This window comes from Pholis gunnellus, assembly GCF_910591455.1.
Source record: "Pholis gunnellus genome assembly, chromosome: 16".
Taxonomy (NCBI): Eukaryota; Metazoa; Chordata; class Actinopteri; order Perciformes; family Pholidae; genus Pholis; species Pholis gunnellus.
In genome coordinates this window covers 7,801,155-7,820,099 of record NC_136543.1, presented here as the reverse complement: position 1 = coordinate 7,820,099, position 18,945 = coordinate 7,801,155, and the positions used below count along the sequence as shown (strand labels likewise).

Genomic DNA, 18,945 nt, shown 5'->3' with positions numbered 1-18,945 from the left:
AAAGAAGCGCCAAACAAAACCAGGAGAGACTCGAAAGTGCGCAGCGGGCACGAGAAAAGAACTCCAGACAGGTTTTTAGGTAAAGATGCCCAAATGGCTCACGTCGCAATGGGATTTGAGTTGAAGAACACGTAACCACTCCAGAAGTCACCCCGCTTCAACTTGAAAAGGTTTTTCTTTTTTTTTTTCGACCGCTGGGATGTTGTGACCGACGCGTCGCTTGGGACAGAAGGAGCGGGGACGCAGAGGGACGAGAGGGGAACCAGGGGCGGCGGACGAGCACCGGAGGGGATTATGGCTCTCGCAACGTTTTCTCTCAGCCTCGTCACGCTGGCGCTTACAAACTTGCACCTGACGAGAGCCAACGACCGGCATGCGGTGTACTGGAACAGCTCGAACCTACTGTAAGTGGCTCTCCGCAGCGCATTAACTCGAGTGCCTCTTTGTTCATGCGCACCTGCGCTGATAACTTGTTTACAAAAGACGGTGGTCGTACCTTCTTACAGAAAGACGATGAGTAGAACAGTAATTTATTTCCACAGCTTTAAGATAAGACTAGAATATCAACCTGATTGTCATCATTCAACATTTTTTATCTGTCAAATAATTTCTCCTCTCCGTTGAGTCAGAGTACAGTAATGCATCTCCAGAGGGGAAGTGTTCCATCTCTGCGCCCTGCATGCAGAGTGGCTACTGTATAAATATCTTTTTTTTTTTTTTTACAAAACCTCACAATTAGTGTATGCCTCATTGAAGCAGCAGTCACCTCTTCATGTGTCCCGCTTTCACTTTAGCGTTGTCCGTCACCTTATACCTGCAGCACAAATACACAAATCACCCGGCAGCTCAAACTTCCATAAATCTGTGTAACTGTAAATTTGTGTGCCCGCCACACGGACACTCGTGTTCACACCCACAGCGGTGAGGCTTGTTACCTCAGGTAAGCTTCCCCGGGCTCTCTCCCATCTCCCTCTCTACCTGCGAGCTGTAAAGCCGGCGTGCTGTGTGGGGCAGAGATCGATGTGGATTCTACTGCCTTTGTCTTCTCATTAGCCAACACTGAATCCATCTTTCTCACATTTTTTTTTGTATCTCCTCTCCTCACACAACCTCCCCCTTCCCCCCCACCCTCTATCCGTGTTCCCTCCCCTGTCCATTTGTATGCACCTCATACACAGGTCTCTCCTATCGCCTCTCTGTATCTCATACTTGGTTATTTTCTTCCCTCTCCTATTTTTGTGCCGCGTCTCACCAGCCGGCTTGTCCCCTTCAATTCCCTTTTTCCCACCCTGCATCTCATTAACCCCCCCCCCCCCCCCATCTGCTCCTTGTCCCCCATTCACCTCCCAGGCTCTCAGCTGAAAGTGCACACATACAGTAGATGATTAGAAATTGCATGAAAGTCATTTGAATGCACACGGACGTGGGGGTTTCCCTCAAGTCAAACAGTTAGAAAACTGCCATAAAACCCAATGGGAACGGTGCAGCACTGCCTCCTCCTCATTAATGTCAGCGTGTGGATGGCAGAGTCACATTCTCAACTATTCCAGATTTATAACTGCAGCTAATCCCGTTAGTGTGACACCAAAATAGAGGAGTTGCACATTAACTGATACTTATGTTTAAGCTCTGTTAAAGTGCCCGGGTTTTTGAGTGTCACAATCAGCATTAGTCCTATCCATCAATTTTAATTAGGCCTTCGCTGTGTGCTCAGTCTAAAATTATTTTCACGCGGATAAGGTTCACAGTGTTAGCACATTTTGTGGCTTTGAGTTGACATTTATGTGTTAAAGTGACAAATATGTGCTCATATTAATGAATTCAGAAGTGTGTGTGTGTGTGTGTGTGTGTGTGTGTGTGGGTGTGGGAGAGAGGCGGGGGGGGATGGGAAACGGAGGGGGATGGGGAACGTAGAGGGAGACAAAGTGCAGGTGTGGGTTGCCATGCCTGCGTGTGCAGAACCTCTCCTTTCTCCACAGCGAGATACACAACTCTAAAATAATAATGCAAAAATTGACCCAGTTTGCAGGTAGCAGACGAATCCTCAGAAGCTGTGGCAAGAATACCGACGGGCCATCACGATTTAAAAGGCCGCAGGCTCGGGCCCACTTCTCCAACGACCCCGTGCACACGCGTGGAGAACCGGCGGACGGACTCGTAGCTCCTTCCCTCCCCCGGCTCGGGTTCTAGAGACAAACTCAGGAGGGAGCTGTAAGAAATGACACCCAGAGGCCTTTAGGGCCAAACTCTGGTTGGGGGCCTTAATGTTTTCCCCTTGAGCGCAGAATTCACCGCTGATGGTTACGGCCCAGCTGCAAGAAGGGGCATCGCTTGGAAGCCAAGCTGTTTCTGCCAAAAGCCATGAAAATGGCTTTTTATGATAATGCGCATGTTAGAAATGTCTTTCTCTGGTGTATTGAAAGTCAAAAGGGGATTGTCACGTCGCCGATAGCCAGCAACGCTGTGCTGTTTGATTCTTTGCAGCTTGTCTGAAGTAAACAACATCCGAGGCTTATTAAAGCTCTTTTTCCTCTGCCACGGACAATTTAAGGCATGATGTCTCGATTATCATAACCCAAAGTAATAGCTCAGAGTGCTTTGATTACCTCCCCGGGTCCGTCACAATCGCCCCCCCCCCCCCATTAGAAAGTGTTGCTCTCAGCTTCCGCTCTCAGCAGTGTGCCTGGCCAACTCGTTACAGATGTCCCCGCTAATGGCTGACTGAGGCAGGAAAAAAAAAAACAACACACACACGCAGCCCATTAAATCATCTCGCATCTGAGGCCATCTGCCAATTAGAGGGGGGAGATGTGGAACATCTTGAGAGCACGCGGGAGCAGCGGTGCACTGCGGTAGACCTCGCCTATCCACATGCAGCGTCCCGCGCTCCCGCCACCTCCTCCCATCAGGTGTTTGGCCTCGCCGGTTAGACGGGGCCGCATCTCCATAATTGGGAACCCCATGTCAGCATGATCAAAACAACAGCCCCGCTCTCCCACGTCTTCCATAAGTCGCCCAGTGTGTCCACCGATGCTCACAACTTCGCGGGACACCAGAGTAAAAAGCCTTTGCGTGGGGAAGGGAACAGGGGAGTGAGTTTGAACACGTGTCGCACATCTCTTTGCTAAATTGCCATTCTCTTGCCTGCTGAGCGAGATGAAAGTCTTCTTCCACTGTTTGTGGCTGAGTTACAGATCTGCGCGCTTCATGCTACACATCACCAACACTGATTTAGAGCTGACACGGTGTCTGTCGGCCCCTGGACCACAAGACGGGAAAGAAACAACCCAATCCTCGGCACACCATATCGGGTGCTACGAAATAAATTATCACCTTGACAAATAGCCTCCCTGAGAGTTCGAGGTGCTGGGACCCGGTGATCAATGTTGAGTCGAGGTGCCGTCTTACTCAACAGGCTTATTAACCGCCAGGTCGGTCGGTGTGGGCGTGTTCAGACCCAGCTATAGAGTTGGAGGTGGTTCCCTGCAGGGCAGAACCCTGACACCCTGCATGAAAGGTTTGTAGATATTTAGTTGCACTTAAGGGAATTGTTACTGAGAAATGAAGACGAGAGAGAAAGATGAGTGATGGAGAGGGAGAGAAGTCAGGAAATAGATGGAGGGAAAGAGAAGGATGCGAAGTGTGAAGAACATTACTGCAGGGGAAGAGGTGGGCGTAATGGAGAGATTGGAAGGAGAACATGCTGGAGAGGTGGAAAGCGGAGCGGTCTTTCAGAGGAAGAAAGCGAGGGGAAAGATTGATTGAGTTGGCCTGATGGCAGGAGGGGGTGAAGGAGAGCGCCGGTTTTACCGGATGTGGAAGTTGAGGTTATTTGTTCGAGTGTGTTGCAGCCGCTGTTTTCTGACGAGATAATACCCACGGGAGATGATCCGTGCTAATGCGGGCACAAGGCCGGGGTCATCCATGTGGATGAGACAATAGCACCCCCTACCTCCCCCCATCCCCCCCCCACACACACCCCATCTCCACCCACCCACACCCAACACCACGCAGACGGAGCGTCGGCTTAAACGAGACGAGGCGTCGGCCCGCAGCTCCGTCTCTGGGCCGTCTCGGCAATTTTTGCATACAAATGTGTTTTATTCACCGCCATTCAATTTATTCCTTCACATTCATTGTACTGCATTAGATAGCGTGCATTTTTATTTTAATTTTCTGTGGTTGCAGTTGTGTTAAATGAGAATGTGTGAACACCACTGATTGAAAAGCGCAAATTGATCTTTTTTATACGTTTTTGAATTAGCCATGTCTCGCCAACCGTGATGAAGTATTCCCCTCTCGAATTATTCAAGTTGTTTGTGAACGTTTGAATGCTTCATAGTCTTGATCGGCCTCAGACATCCAGGAGATTATTTTGATGAACAGCGCTTTTAAATGGTTAGTTAACTTGACATCATCACCTGGCTTCATTATGCCGTAGTGGTCTCTCAGACCTGATTGGTCTGCTAAGCGGCGTGCTGGCCATTTTTAGCTCATAGGAGGCTGCTATGAGTCACATAAATGGATGGAGAAACACTGAAAGGAGGTTTAATGGTTCATATGGATCCAAGAGTGGCTGAGCGGATCAATACATTTATATGGTATGGAGAGGTGAGTGGACCCTGGCCAAACAGAAAACACTACACAGTGGCTTTTTGAGCAGCAATCAATAAGAGTGCATCAGGTGATCAATGTCCAAATGTATTTTTAATTGGATTTCACGGTGTGACAGTAAATTTCCATGAAGTATTCTCATGGAGCTCAGGACGCTTCGATGAAGTACAGCCTTGGACCAGCGTGCTGGAGAATTGATTACCACGGGCTTGTCAGTCAGTGCTCCGGGGTTCACGCTCCGCGGAGGCCCTAACTGCGTCTACGCTAAGCGAGGTCTCGGTACAGTGTAAGCGCGAGGCTGAGCACGGGTTAAAGAAAGATGTTTTTGAATGCGTCTGTTGGACTTAAACAACCTGTAAGTTATTCCTCCACAAGATACGAATGAACGGCTTTCATCCCGGCATAGATTTAGAATTTGCCTGCTTCACAGATTCAACGGTTAGGTGAGAACATCGGTGCACAATACCAAGTCAGAGTATACATCCCATCACTGTAGGTGTGTTGTTAAGGATTCTCTACACTTACAGTCAGACTTAATAATTTGAATAATTGCAAAGACAAAAGGAAAGAGCACAGAGGTATTGATGTTCATTCAAAGGGCTGTTGCTCTTGGAAAACACTAATTTGACTCTGCTTTGAACGCGGGTTGAATTAAAATATGGGTGAGGATACAGATAGAACCTCAGGAGGAAACACTTAATCAACCTGGAGTTTAATAGATGTGAACCTGAAGGGAAATGATGAAAACCTCTGTCATATAATAAAATCACCCATCTCTGGGTTTTCTTTATCTTCTCTGGTCCCAGTGGATCTCAACCAGGGGTCCGGGGACCCACAGGGGTCCTTCAGGGTGTTTGAGGAGGTCCCCAGACAAATGTGGAATCGTTTATTTTCACTATAGGAGCGAATCCAGTGTGAGTAAGAATCATAAGAGTGACCAATCTGATCACAGGTTTTACTTATGTCCACGTTATCATGCTCAACAGTTGACCAATATATAATTATTGTCTTAATTATATCTAACAACTGAAATCTTCAGAATCAGATGGAAGTCCCTGAAGGGAAATCTTATTAATTGGCGGTCTGTGACCTAATGTTGAACCACTTTAAGGGTTCTTGACAGGAAACAGGTTGGGAAGGAATTGACAGGTTTTGTGGGCCGTTACAGCCAGTGCTCTGATTAAACGTGGCCTTAATACAGAATTATGTTAAATCATGTTCGACGAATGAGTTAGCATCTGTTTATGAGAATTATAGATCCTCTTTTAGAAGGATGTTTACCGGTGAGCGTGGCTCAGTTAAACGTAACATGTTGACTGAAGGAAACAGTTGAAGACTTCATTTTCCTCATTAGAAATGTAAAGTAACTTATCAAACAGACTTCACAGTTCACTCAGTTCTTCTAATGAATGTGTCATGTTTCACAAAGCAGATCTCTGATTTGATGAGATCACATGTTATAAAAATAGCGCGGGTGTGCCGACTGGCCGGTGTTTCAGGAACAGTGACGTCGCACAACTTACTTTAGTTTATTGAACTTAGTTCTCAGGAGAGCTGTTAAAGTTGGATATCAGTCGAAATGAGAAGCCTTTATTTCAGTCATGCTTTGGAATAAGCTTTCGGAGTATCACATGTGTAACGGAGAACCCAGATCTGTTCAATTCAGCGATATGTTAACAAAGTCTGGATAGTAGTAAGGCCGGCTTGCAGTTCCTGGAACATCGCCCTGCAGTCAGTGACCACCCGGGACACCATGGTCGGGACTGTCGGGTTCATTAATTCTAGCTCAACAATGGTAGTGATTATACTACATCCACTACATACACATCTTACTTGTGATTTTTCAATCCAGTCTGGCAATTCTAAGTTCCAGGAGTCTTGACAGGTTTGTTTATGTTATCTGCGTTATGGGATGGGCGACGTTTGCACCGCGTTGACATGTTATGGCCGATTTTAGGGCAATGCTGCGAGGCTATCGGTGTTATAGTAGAAACGCAAATGGTTACCAACACCGGCTGGCTCGAAGGTAGCCCCATAGCTCGCAATGGCCCGATAGTAGAAAAGTGTCTATCTAGAGCTATACCCCAGGTGAGGAAGGCGCTACTTTCTTCTGAGGAGTCCAAAGAAAACCATCGTTAGGCCCTTCATATGCCAATCAAAGGCGATTAGCATTCCTTGTGCTCCAAGGTTATGAAAACTGCACTTAACTGGCAGTGGGAAGCCACAGGAGATAGTCCTGATCCCAGCCAGGTAGAACCAATTTCAGACTCAATGATTTGAATGCAAATGCTTTCTACAAAAAGGGCTTTCCAACTTAGAATGGGAGCTCCACAGTACATTACACTGGGAGTCTTCACTGCAGTGCCCGTTACCCACTGGGAAATTACATTGCCGCTATGATGGAAATGGCTGCCATGTAGGAAAAAGATCAAAGCTGTTGATGGGTGGATGGTCACTGGCTGGAAGTTTGATTATTTGGGAAATTGGCCTTGTTACGCTGCACGGCCTGGAAAATGATACGGCAGCCACAGCAGTGGGTCAAAATAATTTGTTTTGTTATTGAAGCAGAAGGCCTCTTCTGAGGTATGGCAATTGGGGTGATATTTTGCACCTACCGGCGCCCTCCGAAGTTATCAGTGTGCCTTCATAAAACAGGCAGCGAGTGAGGACACAGGTTTGTGCCCTGTCATATCTTGTTCTCTGTTCATTCCCTTCAGGTCTTGAGCCGTGACAGGTCCTCCCTCTAATGCTCCCGGGTGCTTAACAACAGCGGTGTTACGAGAAGTGGAATCTGTCCTCACAGCTTAGCGGATGATACGGCTCCGGGTTTTTTCCTTTCATGCGAGGGCAATTTGGAATACGGGCAGCGTAATAATTAGGTATTCTGTTATAATTGAGATTTTTCGTTTTGACGACGTAATTATATGAAGGTCTGAGACCCTTTGGCAGGCGTCGTCCCTGTAATGAGAATATTTGAAGAAAATGAATATCGCTCTCTAGTGCTCGGTGCATCTAGAATGACTACAGGTAATTTGACCCCTTCAGCGGCGGCAGCGGCAGCCGCCACCTCTGGTGGCTTAATATATCCCTCTTATATTGTTAGAGGGAACATTTAAATCAGTACATCTTCAAGCGAAACTGTTCTATTACAAATATGAGAGCAAAGTCTGTGGAGCCTGAAAGTGTGATGTGAGTGGATTGGACTGGAAGCTGTACCTACTGGCAGCCAAATGAGAGTTGTATTTTTGTGCTGAAGCTGGAGGGCTGCTCAAATTTATACATTTGCAGATATTTTAATGCTCCTTCCTGGTGCTGCAGCTACACAGAGCATGGGGAGAGCGCGTACCGGTTGTTGTAAACTATACAGTATGAACTGTCCACACAAGCCATGATGCAGTGTTTGAGCCGGGATCACCTGTGGAGGGGGTCAAATGGGCCCATTACTAGGGGGGTCACTGCTCCATCCAAGGGCGACAATAAACAATAATGTGAAAGCAGAACACCCGGTGAGTGCTTCAAAAATTATATTGAAATGATATTACACATATTATATCAGACATATGACTCATTTTGATTTTGATTACGCTGAAGAAATGAAGAAATTTATAAAATCATATGGATGGAAACTAATCATCAAGGAAATCAGACCAATTTACTGTAGCGCTCATTCATTGATTATAGCTTCATTCCTGGAATTAAAATTAAAATAGCATATAAACATTGAATTGCTCCTTTTGTCACAGATACCTGATCCGGCTATTGGAGTCAGTATCGGCCTTTTTTCGGTATCGGTTCATCCTTATTGGTGATAAAATGTTAATTTGCTGTATTTAAAGTTACATTTTTGGGTTTCTAGCGCCTTTTATCCATCCGCTAGCTGTCTAGCTGACTTTTTGAATATGAAAACAATACAGTACACCAACACTGGCAGGGAAGCATGCAGGGAACAGGTTCATTTTATAGTTTGCCTAACTCACAAACTAAATGTTGATACAGCTTCTGAAATCTAAAATTGAGAAGCCTGCTTTGACTCTGCCCTTGATTTTATGGGGGACAATCGGGTGCTGGAGAGTCGTAGCGTCGGGACATTTTGTGTTTTGAAGGGGGGCCATTGTGGCGACGGCACGCTCCAACTCTGAATATTTAATACAAAGTCAGCGGATCAGAGTACAGCTCCGTCAGTGGCGCCAGACTCCTTTCCTTCCGTCCCCGTTTCCATATCTTCACCTCATCATTTAATCAGGTCTCGTGTTGGTCTGCATCAAAAATCTATTTGGAATTCATTTGCCGCCTTGATGTGTAAATTCAGTTATGGTTAATACATGAGCTACGGCACATGCATAATCATGTCTCTCTCCTCGCACGCGTGCATTTTTTATTTTTTTTCCCCCACTTCCTGGTGTTCTCACCCATTGATTTATATGGACAATACGTGACTCATCTCGCACTACTGGCATTCTCCATCAACGGGGAGGTTTCCTCTCCCCTTCCTCCTCTCTCTCTGGAGCAGTGTGTCGTGTTGGAAAGAGAAACAGCCCACCAGGCAGTCTGTTATTTGCATTTGTTACAGCAGAGAGGGGGGGGGGGGTGGTATTTGAGGAGGGGTGGTGCCCTGCTTGTTATCACTACATTTTGAATACTTCACTATTAATGAGCAGATGATGTTTAGAGCGGGGCCAGTTGTCCTGTTGGTGTGCCGATCTGCTTTGTTTGTTCCGGTATTTGTTCAGTCGGTTGGTTCAGCTGCTCTTCGCTTGCTGTGGGCTACGTACATCTGTGTGAGACGCTCCCATGGATTTAGTAGCCACATTTCGAACACAACTCCTCTGTGTGTGTGGGCTTACAGTGTCGGAAATCTGCTTACATCATGATATTTTTTTTAGTTTTTCCTCTGATGGTAGCAACCTGTGTAGTGCTGCGTGGGGACCGTGTCTAGACGTAGAGTTTGTAAAACTAGCAGACACACAGAGGCCAGTCCAGATCCTCACCATGCTGTGTGTGGGTGTATAGAATATTAATGTCCTGCTGAGCTCTCTCACTCTTTGTGTGTGTGTGTGTGTGTGTGTGTGTGTGTGTTTGGCTGCTATTAAGTGGCCCTTAAGGTCTGTCTGGGTTATCTGCGTGTGCACGCACACTGTACATGTTTGTCTGATTGATTGTTGGTGGTGTTCCTCTTATGGTTAGTCCCTCCCCGCCTGCGCTTCCTCTCCTTTCGTACCGTCGGCCTCGCAGAGCAGCAGCAGCCCTCTCCGTCTTTGTGTCTGGTGTTCCCGCTCCGCCTTCTGCTCCCGCTCCGCTCGCACCTTGTGTGGAGTCGATGGGAAGTCCCCAAAGGCCGCCCTGCTCCACCGCATTGCCGTGCGTGGGAGGAGAGTGGGCACAACCGCCCATTTACCTCCCTTTAATTTATTGCGCCGCCGCCATTGAGAGAGTGAATCACACACATTGCATCATGATTTAGAAATCCCTTTTTTGCCCTTCTAGTACAGTGGAGGTGCACGCAAGAGAGAGGCTGCATTTTCCTTTTCCTCTGCACCCTGCTGTGTGTGTGTGTGTGTGTGTGTTTTGTGTGTAAGTGTGTCTTTCACCTCGCATAAAGTATACGTACAGTAGGAGATAGATGGTTATGATAAATAGATTTGCTTTTGCAGCACTTAAAAGGATTCTGTGCCACTTCCCAGGAGGAAGAGAGAGTGATAGAAAAAGTTACGACAAAAAAAACAACCAAAAGGAAGAAGATGAACGTATGGTTGGGGGAGGGAAGTGTGGAAAAAAAACAAAAAACAAAACAGAAGATGGAGGAGGGAGATATAAGGCAGTGCAGAGATGTAAAGGCAGAGAGTGGAGTGGAAGTGGGGATAAGGGAGGCAGAGCAGGAAGGGGCATCTTCGTATATAGAGGAGAGGAAGAGCCTGTATGGAGAATATTAATGGCGTGTCAGGTAGTGGAGTGTCTTTAAAGACCTCAACCTTTTCTTCTGGTGCTCAAGCGTATTGTGTCGGAACAAGCAGCTTGGAGGCACTGCTGTAAAACCAGGAAGGAGCGCAGAATACGGAACTGCATCAATGGCAGAATTTCACCCTCCGGCATTCATTAAACCGACAATATCACATTTGGTGGATTATTATTTTTTTTCCCACCCCTTTAGTCCGGCATCAGGAGCATGTGTTTGGCATAATAAAACCTGTCTGTTTGAGGTGACTTGTTTGTTTTTCTCCGCTTGCTGATTTAGCAAACATTTACTCTAATCCATCTATCTACTGTATCCATCCATCCATCCATTCTCTTCTCTGTCTTTCTCGTTCACTCTGCATCTCTTTCTTTCTGTATTATACGCACATACTCAAACACACTCGTCAATTTTCACCATTGCAGCTGTGTCAGGACTTTGAAATCCCTCCCAGGATCTACTGCGAGAAAGAACCGCAGGTGTGTGTGAGTGTATGCACATGCATGAGAGGAAAGGAATGAGGAATGAGAGGAAAGGAATCAATAGTAAGGAGAGAGAGAGGGAAGAAGAAGTGAAGCTCATTTGCCACACGATTCAAGGAAGAAACATGACAGACCTGAGTGGAAGCCTGTGTCACAGGTGACAGTCTGTGGCAGGGCCAGGAGGAGGCAGGAAGCAATACGGCATTCCTTTTTAAAGCGAAGCGACGTGGATGCAAAAGGCATACACACAGTCTGGTGGCAGGGTGAATAACAGCTGAGCACATTGTTAAGACTTAAATGATGTAGTGGGGAGAATAACATATACAGCCGGAGGTCGTTGTTTATGATGTGCAAAGCAAGTGTGACACAACGGCGACGGCAAAAGATGGATTCCTCTCGTGGAAATTGGTTTAATACCAGGAGGTTTATGCTCTGCGAGCCCCGCACTGATGTAAAAAACATTGTTGGTCGGGATTTGAAAAAAACAAAAAAAAAAACAAGAGACTGCAGATAATCAAATTCACATCTCTGGCGGTTACTTTTTCATTTGATCCCGAGTAATGTAAATTAGAACATCAAAGCCCTCTCGTTCTCGTCTCCGTCAACATAAATCCCGTGGGCTGAAAGTTTACTCGCAGCATTGTCACGATTCCGTAATATCTCTAACAGCGTCTGACTTGGCATTTGCAATTCATAAACCAGGTTGTAATCCCTAATTAGCAGGCTTTAATTTCCCTAACGGGAATGAACTTTTGGTCAAATTAGAGCTTCCATTAAGTTTTGATGCTAACCTCCAGCGCCTGCCTTGCAGCGCTAAATTAGTGCAGGGAAACCATATCTCCAGCTAATGTGCATTGCCAGGAAGATAACAGCAGTTTCAAAAATGCCAGCGACATTAGCATTCCTGCATTGTGGTGTGTGTGTGTGTGTGTGTGTGTGTGTGTGTGTGTGTGTGTGTGTGTGTGTGTGTGTGTGTGTGTGTGTGTGTGTGTGTGTGTGTGTGTGTGTGTGTGTGTGTGTGTGTGTGTGTGTGTGTGTGTGTGTGTGTGTGTGTGTGTGTGTTTGCGCGAGGTCTCACTTTTTAAATCTATAAGAAAAATATAAAAATTGCTGTTCGTCAGCAAAAACCCGACTCCCCCCCCCCTTGCCTCCTCTTCATTAGACAGTTCATCAGCAATCTATCATCATATGTATTATTTATGAGCGGTTCATTCTAAACACGCAGCACGGGTTTCTTTAGTTATTTAGTTCTATTTTCAAACCAGCGTCAGCCCTATTGTGTGGATATATGAGGAGAGGGAGCGAGCACTCTTAAGCTTCAGAAAATGATGCTTTTCTGCTTAATGAGGCCTCGGCCCCTGCCAGCGTTGCCACCTCCCCCCCCCCCCCTCCACACACACACACACACACCCCCGAGTGGAGAGCCGGGGGTTTGCTGCTCTGCCACTCACTGCCTTGTATGCAAATACCCATTTTTCAATCAACCTTGTGGTTTCATTGTGAGGCGTTCGATATCGGTCCGGCCTTCCGCGAGGTAATTTACCCAGAATTCCTTTGACCTCCGAGGTCGCCCGGTGGAATGACACCCTTTAATCACTAACCTCCAGTCAGTGTTCACGGCCTCCGCAGAGACGGCCGAGGTCACCGAAAGTAAACTGGCCGTGCGGTTGGATTCAGAGAAGGGACATGATGGGGGTGGCGCTGACTGGGTGTTCGCCCCGCTGAATGCTGGGTAATAAGGAAACATTAGGTGCCAGAGTTCGGGGCTTATCGAATAGGTTACCCTGCATCGTAATAACATAAGCCCTGACCTAAAGTTGATTGACTCACCGGGTAGCTTCTCTCCAGAGGCGGTAGTAACTCACCCAGGTGTCATAGAGCACACGTTGTAATATTTGTAACAACATACTGCCCAGATTGGCAGCAGCTCTAATGAGGCAATTAGAAGTGAACAGAACTGAAAGTTTTTATTGTCAACATAACTTTAATATTGTCCTGACTCTTACATTGTTATAACTATTTTGATATACGGCCTTTTTTTTGTTTGTGAATCTTTCACGACTGCCATGTGACACGACTCTCTCTCAAACCTTCGCTCCGTTAAGTCTCTGATGATGAGGAATGAGCCACTAAAGTGAACATCCTCTCATTCAGAAGAAGCACTGAAGCTTCCTGATGCACAATAAACACATGAGCTGCTTATTTTGCTTTTTAAAATATAAAAAGAACTATAAGCTAAACTAAACTTGAATTATTTAAACTACTGACTGTAGCTGTTTTTACCTGGATTTTTTTTTTTTGACAACATAAACATTCTAAACGGGCCCGTTTGTATTTCCTGCTGCAAAGTTTGTCAATGCAGTAGCTGACAGGAAGTAAATGTGGACCAAAGCTGTTGCATTTCCAATCCCAGCTCTCAGTGCCAATGCAGGAAGTAGCGTGCCCTCTATGTGGAGGTGGTGGGTGGCAGAACTTTATTTTATTAATGATTTTACTAATGGTAGGTGTATTGTCGTATAATTTCAACAATATCTGAACCATAGTTTATTTGCCGTGACCACACTCTTTACCTCGTCTGTCATGTGCTTGCCATTCGCAGATATTGAAGTGATGGGCTTAAAATATCTGATTTTAGGGCCTGAAAGATTGACACTCCACCCTCTTTCATCTTTTACTGCCAAGGTGCCCCTGAGCAAGGCAATAAACTTTTAATTCATCAAGTAACGCTGTTTAATGGCCGGTGGTACAGGACTGGTTTTACTGTGTGTGTAACCCTCCGCCCCTGTGACTGTAAAAAATGAGTTGCGGTCTGCGTAAACAAAAGTAGAGGGTGTGTGTGTGTGTGTGTGTGTGTGTGTGTGTGTGTGTGTGTGTGTGTGTGTGTGTGTGTGTGTGTGTGTGTGTGTGTATATATTTATGACACACTGGTATCAGATCGGTACTCGGTAGCAGCCCGCAAGCTACGATATGATTCACATATGTTATATGATTTTGGAATCAGTGTCGGTTTTAGCCGCTAAGCAGTTTGCACAAAGACTTGACGCTAAATCTCAGTACAGTCGCCTCAACTCACAAACTCAAATGCCAGATCTTGTGCTTTCCTCTTCTAAGCCTTCGATATACGCCAAGATGCGCTGTAAATCCACCAGAAGAGTCTTTACATCCTCTGTGCGACTCTGCAAAAGACTCTTAATCGAGGAGTAATTGTAAAAATGTTATTGAGTATTGAGAAATTATGCAAATGTGCTTGTTCCATTCTTTCCTCAAGATGCACGTAGAGCAATCATGACTAACTGATTCAAGTTTTGATTGGGGAAGAGTTTGTGACTGCTCTTGAGTTATTAGGGATGTGCTTTTATAAAACAGCTAATCAACTGAAAAAAGTAATTGTACGAGCTGAATAACATAACGTCTCACTAATCAAGGGAGAAGGGGCTTACGCACACGCACGCACACATGCGCAGCCAGCGAAAGCCGGTAACTCTGATTCCTCGCAGCAAAGCCCTGCAGGTGTGGTCCACTCCTCCTGCGCTGGCTATTAGCACAGCCTATCATTGGTATTCATTTCCCGCTCCTAATTCCCCCACAGTATTTCTCCCCCCCCCCCCTCACTTGACAGAGGACCGTGGGTTAAACGCCGGGGGGAGCGCTCCATCACGACGAGATCTGATCCAATTAAATACAGATTTAATCAGCCCCGCAGTCGGCGAGTGCATACGCAATGTGATCAGGCCGGTGGTAACTGGGGGCCCAGCGGCGCGGGAGCTGGTTTCCATCCGCGGGGCTGGAGGACTGGCTTAGCGGGTGAGGAGAGGCCTCGATCCTATCCGCCCTGTCAATTAAGCACGTCCGCATGTCTGCACACAAGGCATGTTGGAAGGCTGGTCCTGACTTCTCCGCAGTGTCCACAAACCTTTGCTTCCCCGACCCCTCAACCCGCTGATTTAGAGTCGTGAGATCTGCAAGATTTACCGTTGATGTAAACACACAATTAATTAATGATTTAGGGACTGGATTGTATCTGTGGCAGGTGGGAGCGACCTGGAGGAGGTTAATCTTTGGCTTGCTGGCAGAGAAGCGGTGCCCGGGCTGCGGGGGAGAAAACACCTCCCCCGCCCGCCTCGCCAGAGAAGGAAGATTCTCCCCTCCTTCCTCCCAAATGGCTGCAGCTGCTGATTGTTGAAACCTTTTACTCTGCAGAGGAAGCAGTCCTGTGATATGAAGTACAGCTCCCCAGTGCCCCATCAAAGTCCACTGTAACTGCTGTGTCACCTTCAGAGTTCCAAGGGAGGATCGTACATGCGGAGCTGCTGCAGCGCCTACTAATGAGAAGTCATTGGGAAAGGGGTTGCTTTTTTAACATAGCCCGGTGTCCGGGGTCGCTTCAGTTACGACCCGAGACGTAATTACAAACCCTGCTGTTTGGTGTGTGGTAGCACGTGTAAAGTCTGTGACTAGATACTGTTGTGAAAAAGAGGGATTCTGGCTGTCACTCAAATGTGCAGCTGTAAATAAGTAATCGGTGAAGCTGGTCCCACTCAATGCACGCATAACACACCGTGGCATTAAATGCACTGTTTAGCGTCTGAACCGAATCCAACCTGGCAAGTAGATCACTGCGACTGGCGAATCTAACAAGCATGCCAGTCATTTATGTTAATGAAAACAAGCTCCCCTCGTCCTCCGTCTCTTTAATGTTTACAGCGATGAATTATGTGCTATCAGATCGCAGCCTCGCAACCCGATTGCCATTGGCATTCAAAGCACTCCTGCAACCTTTTTTTTTTTTTTTTTGCATTATTCAGAAAGGCTTATCTCAGTCTATTGTGTGGAGGGGGGGAAATAACCCCCTGCAATTAATACAGCAATGACTTGAGGAGATCTCATAGTGCTTCCCAATGAAAGGTCTAAAGAGGTGTATTTGTTAATTACACCGTGAAATGATTGCAATTCTTAGTGTAAGCATTAAGCCACAATCGGCCCCTGGGATGGGCATCTCTTGCTCTCCTCTGCCACCTCAGATCAGTAGTCTTTAATTGCCTCTTGTGTTCGGAGGAGAAGCCGCCTCGCTTGTCATTTGCAGGTGTAAATGATTTAAGCAGAGAAAAGGTTACTCTCGGCCCCCACGGGACCGTGCAGTCCTTCGGGGTGGTCCTTCCTCACCTCTGGCGTAGTCTGATATCTCAAACAGAGCCGTGTTTGAAGTGCTTGGTTGGGTGCCTCCGCTTTCCGCACCGGCGAGAGTCGCGCTGCTTGTTCAACTCCGCCAGCCCCTCTGTAAGTTCCCTTCCTTTTTTTATTTGCATACCGAACAAACAGGAAATTGTGTTCATTTGTATGCAAATGTGTTTGTCCCCAAGGCTGGGATTTTGAATTAAAAGTTTTACCGTCCCATTAATTCCAAATTACACACAGGCACTGACACGGGCTCCTCCGCCCGGCAGGAGGGCATCCGACTTGCCATCCAGACGCATCTCTGTCAGTTTGGGCTGTTTAGTTTGCCATCTGCGATAAGGAGTCTGAATTTTGGATTGAATCTGGTCCGCTGATTTGCAGACTGATCGTTTGCGCCACGTTGCAATCTCCTCTTAATTATCTCACGGAAAATATGCAGAGATTTGGATGTGATTGATATCCGGGGATACTACGAGAGACAGACGCGAGGAGGCCTTGGAGTGGCTGACTGACGGCTTGCACGGTGAATGGGGGGGGGGGGGGAGAGAATGGTGAAGGCCGTCCACTGTGCCGATGCAGCACACCTCATCAGCCCTGCTCATTAAAATACATGTACAACCTTATGAAAAATGCATGACCCCATCAATGACGTGGGGCATGTATGGCCTGATGCTGACAGTCAAGGTAATATGAAAAATCAGCAGCTTCACACGGGCTGCTGGGAAAGGGACTTTGCATAAAGGGCCTTGTCATAGTGTTGCAGATCAAGCACTAACATTGTTTTAAATACAGCCGGAAATCCTGGCTGTCACACGATGCATAAGATGGATAGAATTCTGCCTTTTTAAGTGTGTTTGTTTACAAAAACAATACAATAAAGAAAGGTTGCAGTTCACCCCGTATGTTTTTTTTTGCAATTTAAATTGAAGCAAGGGTAGCCGAAGCAGCCAGGGACGCTCAGAATAATGAATGAGAAAGTGTGAAAAGAAAAGATGAGTGAATGTGATGGATCAATGGATGTTCTGATCCATCCATCTATCCAGTGCCAAAAGGGCTCGCATTGTAACATCCAGCTTTTTAATCAGGTTGTTTCAGTCTGGACTTAATGATGTAACCATGAAGTGATAAAGGCATTTTATTGGGCTGTTCTTACAGTATAAATTGCTAGTGTTCTTTTCTCCTCGTGCTCTTTAGTTTTACTGCAACGCTTGTTAATTATTTATTATGATTTGTCCACATAGCTCAAGATTAGTACGTTTATGCGTGCGCTTCTTCATCAGTGCAAATTTAGAAAAATAAAAAGCAAACCAGATTTTTTTTTTACTAAATTGTTGCAGCTGCCAGATGAAAATCACCATCTATGAATGTGTAAAAATGATTAGATTTTGCACACAGAGAAAGGCAGGCACACACACACGCACACACACACACGCACACACACTCACACTCACACAGCAATGTTCACCCATTAATAATGCATTGAGCACATCGTGTACACATGCAGAGTTTTGGCAGACATCTGATGTCTCTGTGAGATGAGCCAAGGGGGACACATCATTTCTGACTCTCCAGTCAGAGTGTGATGGTGGCAGAGTGTGTGGGTGCCAGGTTTGCTAATGAAAGGGGGAATTTGGCGGTGTTGTTTCAATGACTTTAAAATGGCTTATGTTCTTTGGAGGTGGTACAGAACCCGACCTGGAAGGAGCCGGCGCTAAAAAGAATGAGTGTGACAAAGAGCCAGACTTACAATCAGTAATGTCAGCTCAAAGGGGAAGTAAACTCCAACAAATCAACTTATTATGGCTTAGACTAGTGGTCTTAAGAAACATTACTAGATTGGAAAACATTTTATCAGGGTTTTTTATCAGACTTAATGTATTGCTTGAATGCGGTTTATTGCTTCTGTCTTGAAGGTTAGAATAAACACATTTAAGTCAAAAGTAAAGAGAAAAAGAAGAAGCTACCTTTTCAAAAACAGACGCAGAAATAAATTGTATATTGAATGAAGCACAGCTTTCATTCTGTGTATGACAATCTGTTATCTCCAGTGCTGCTAATACAAAATGTAATTATAGTGGCAATACTTTATCTCAATCATGAAACAATATTCAGAACATCTATTGAAAGAAATTGGTTTGCACATTCATGCAGTTGTTTTGTTTTGTTACTAAGAAAATCAATGTGAGATTTATCAACAGATGGAATCGCGGTTGTTTTTGCACCTGAACGAAAATCATTTTTCAACGCTCGGAGAAAAATGCCAGGGCAGGTTTCGCTTTTCATTAGCAGAACTGGCAACCGCACTCTCCCACTGCTCAGCTCGCCTCACATCACTCTGATTGCAAAAAGGATGTAAAATCCCTCGTCGTCGCTTGTTGTCATGTCAGACACCCTCCTTCAAGCTGTATGTGTAAAAACATGTCCATTTAAATACAAACTGCATTGAGTCGCTGCTTTTTCTATATGTACGAAAACCCTTTTGATTATTTTATGTGTGACTGAAAACGCAGATTGGGTTTTGCTTTTACACCCAACAAAAGTTGCAGAACAAAAGCTCCTGAAACGTTCGTGGATGGAAATACGAGTCCTTGTCCTGGTGGCCGTTCATTTTTTGTAACAGCTGCTGGTCTGGAATAGATATGCAGCGGATTTGCATTCAGGTAATTGGAGCAAATATTGAACGTAGATGTGATTGCTTAGTCGTGTTTCGCGCTGCTCCACCCT

The 18,945-nt window shown here is 45.9% G+C and overlaps 1 protein-coding gene across 1 annotated transcript in view; it reads left to right on the top strand.

Annotated features, from left to right (window-relative positions):
• Positions 1-294: 294 nt before the first annotated feature.
• efna3a (ephrin-A3a) overlaps positions 295-18,945 on the top strand; it is a gene marked incomplete at both ends in the record, with an annotated part of 54,943 nt that continues 36,292 nt past the window's right edge. Inside the window, one exon of the mRNA XM_079175754.1 lies at positions 295-404. Coding sequence (XP_079031880.1) covers positions 295-404 — 110 coding nt within the window. The remainder of the gene's footprint in view (positions 405-18,945) is intronic.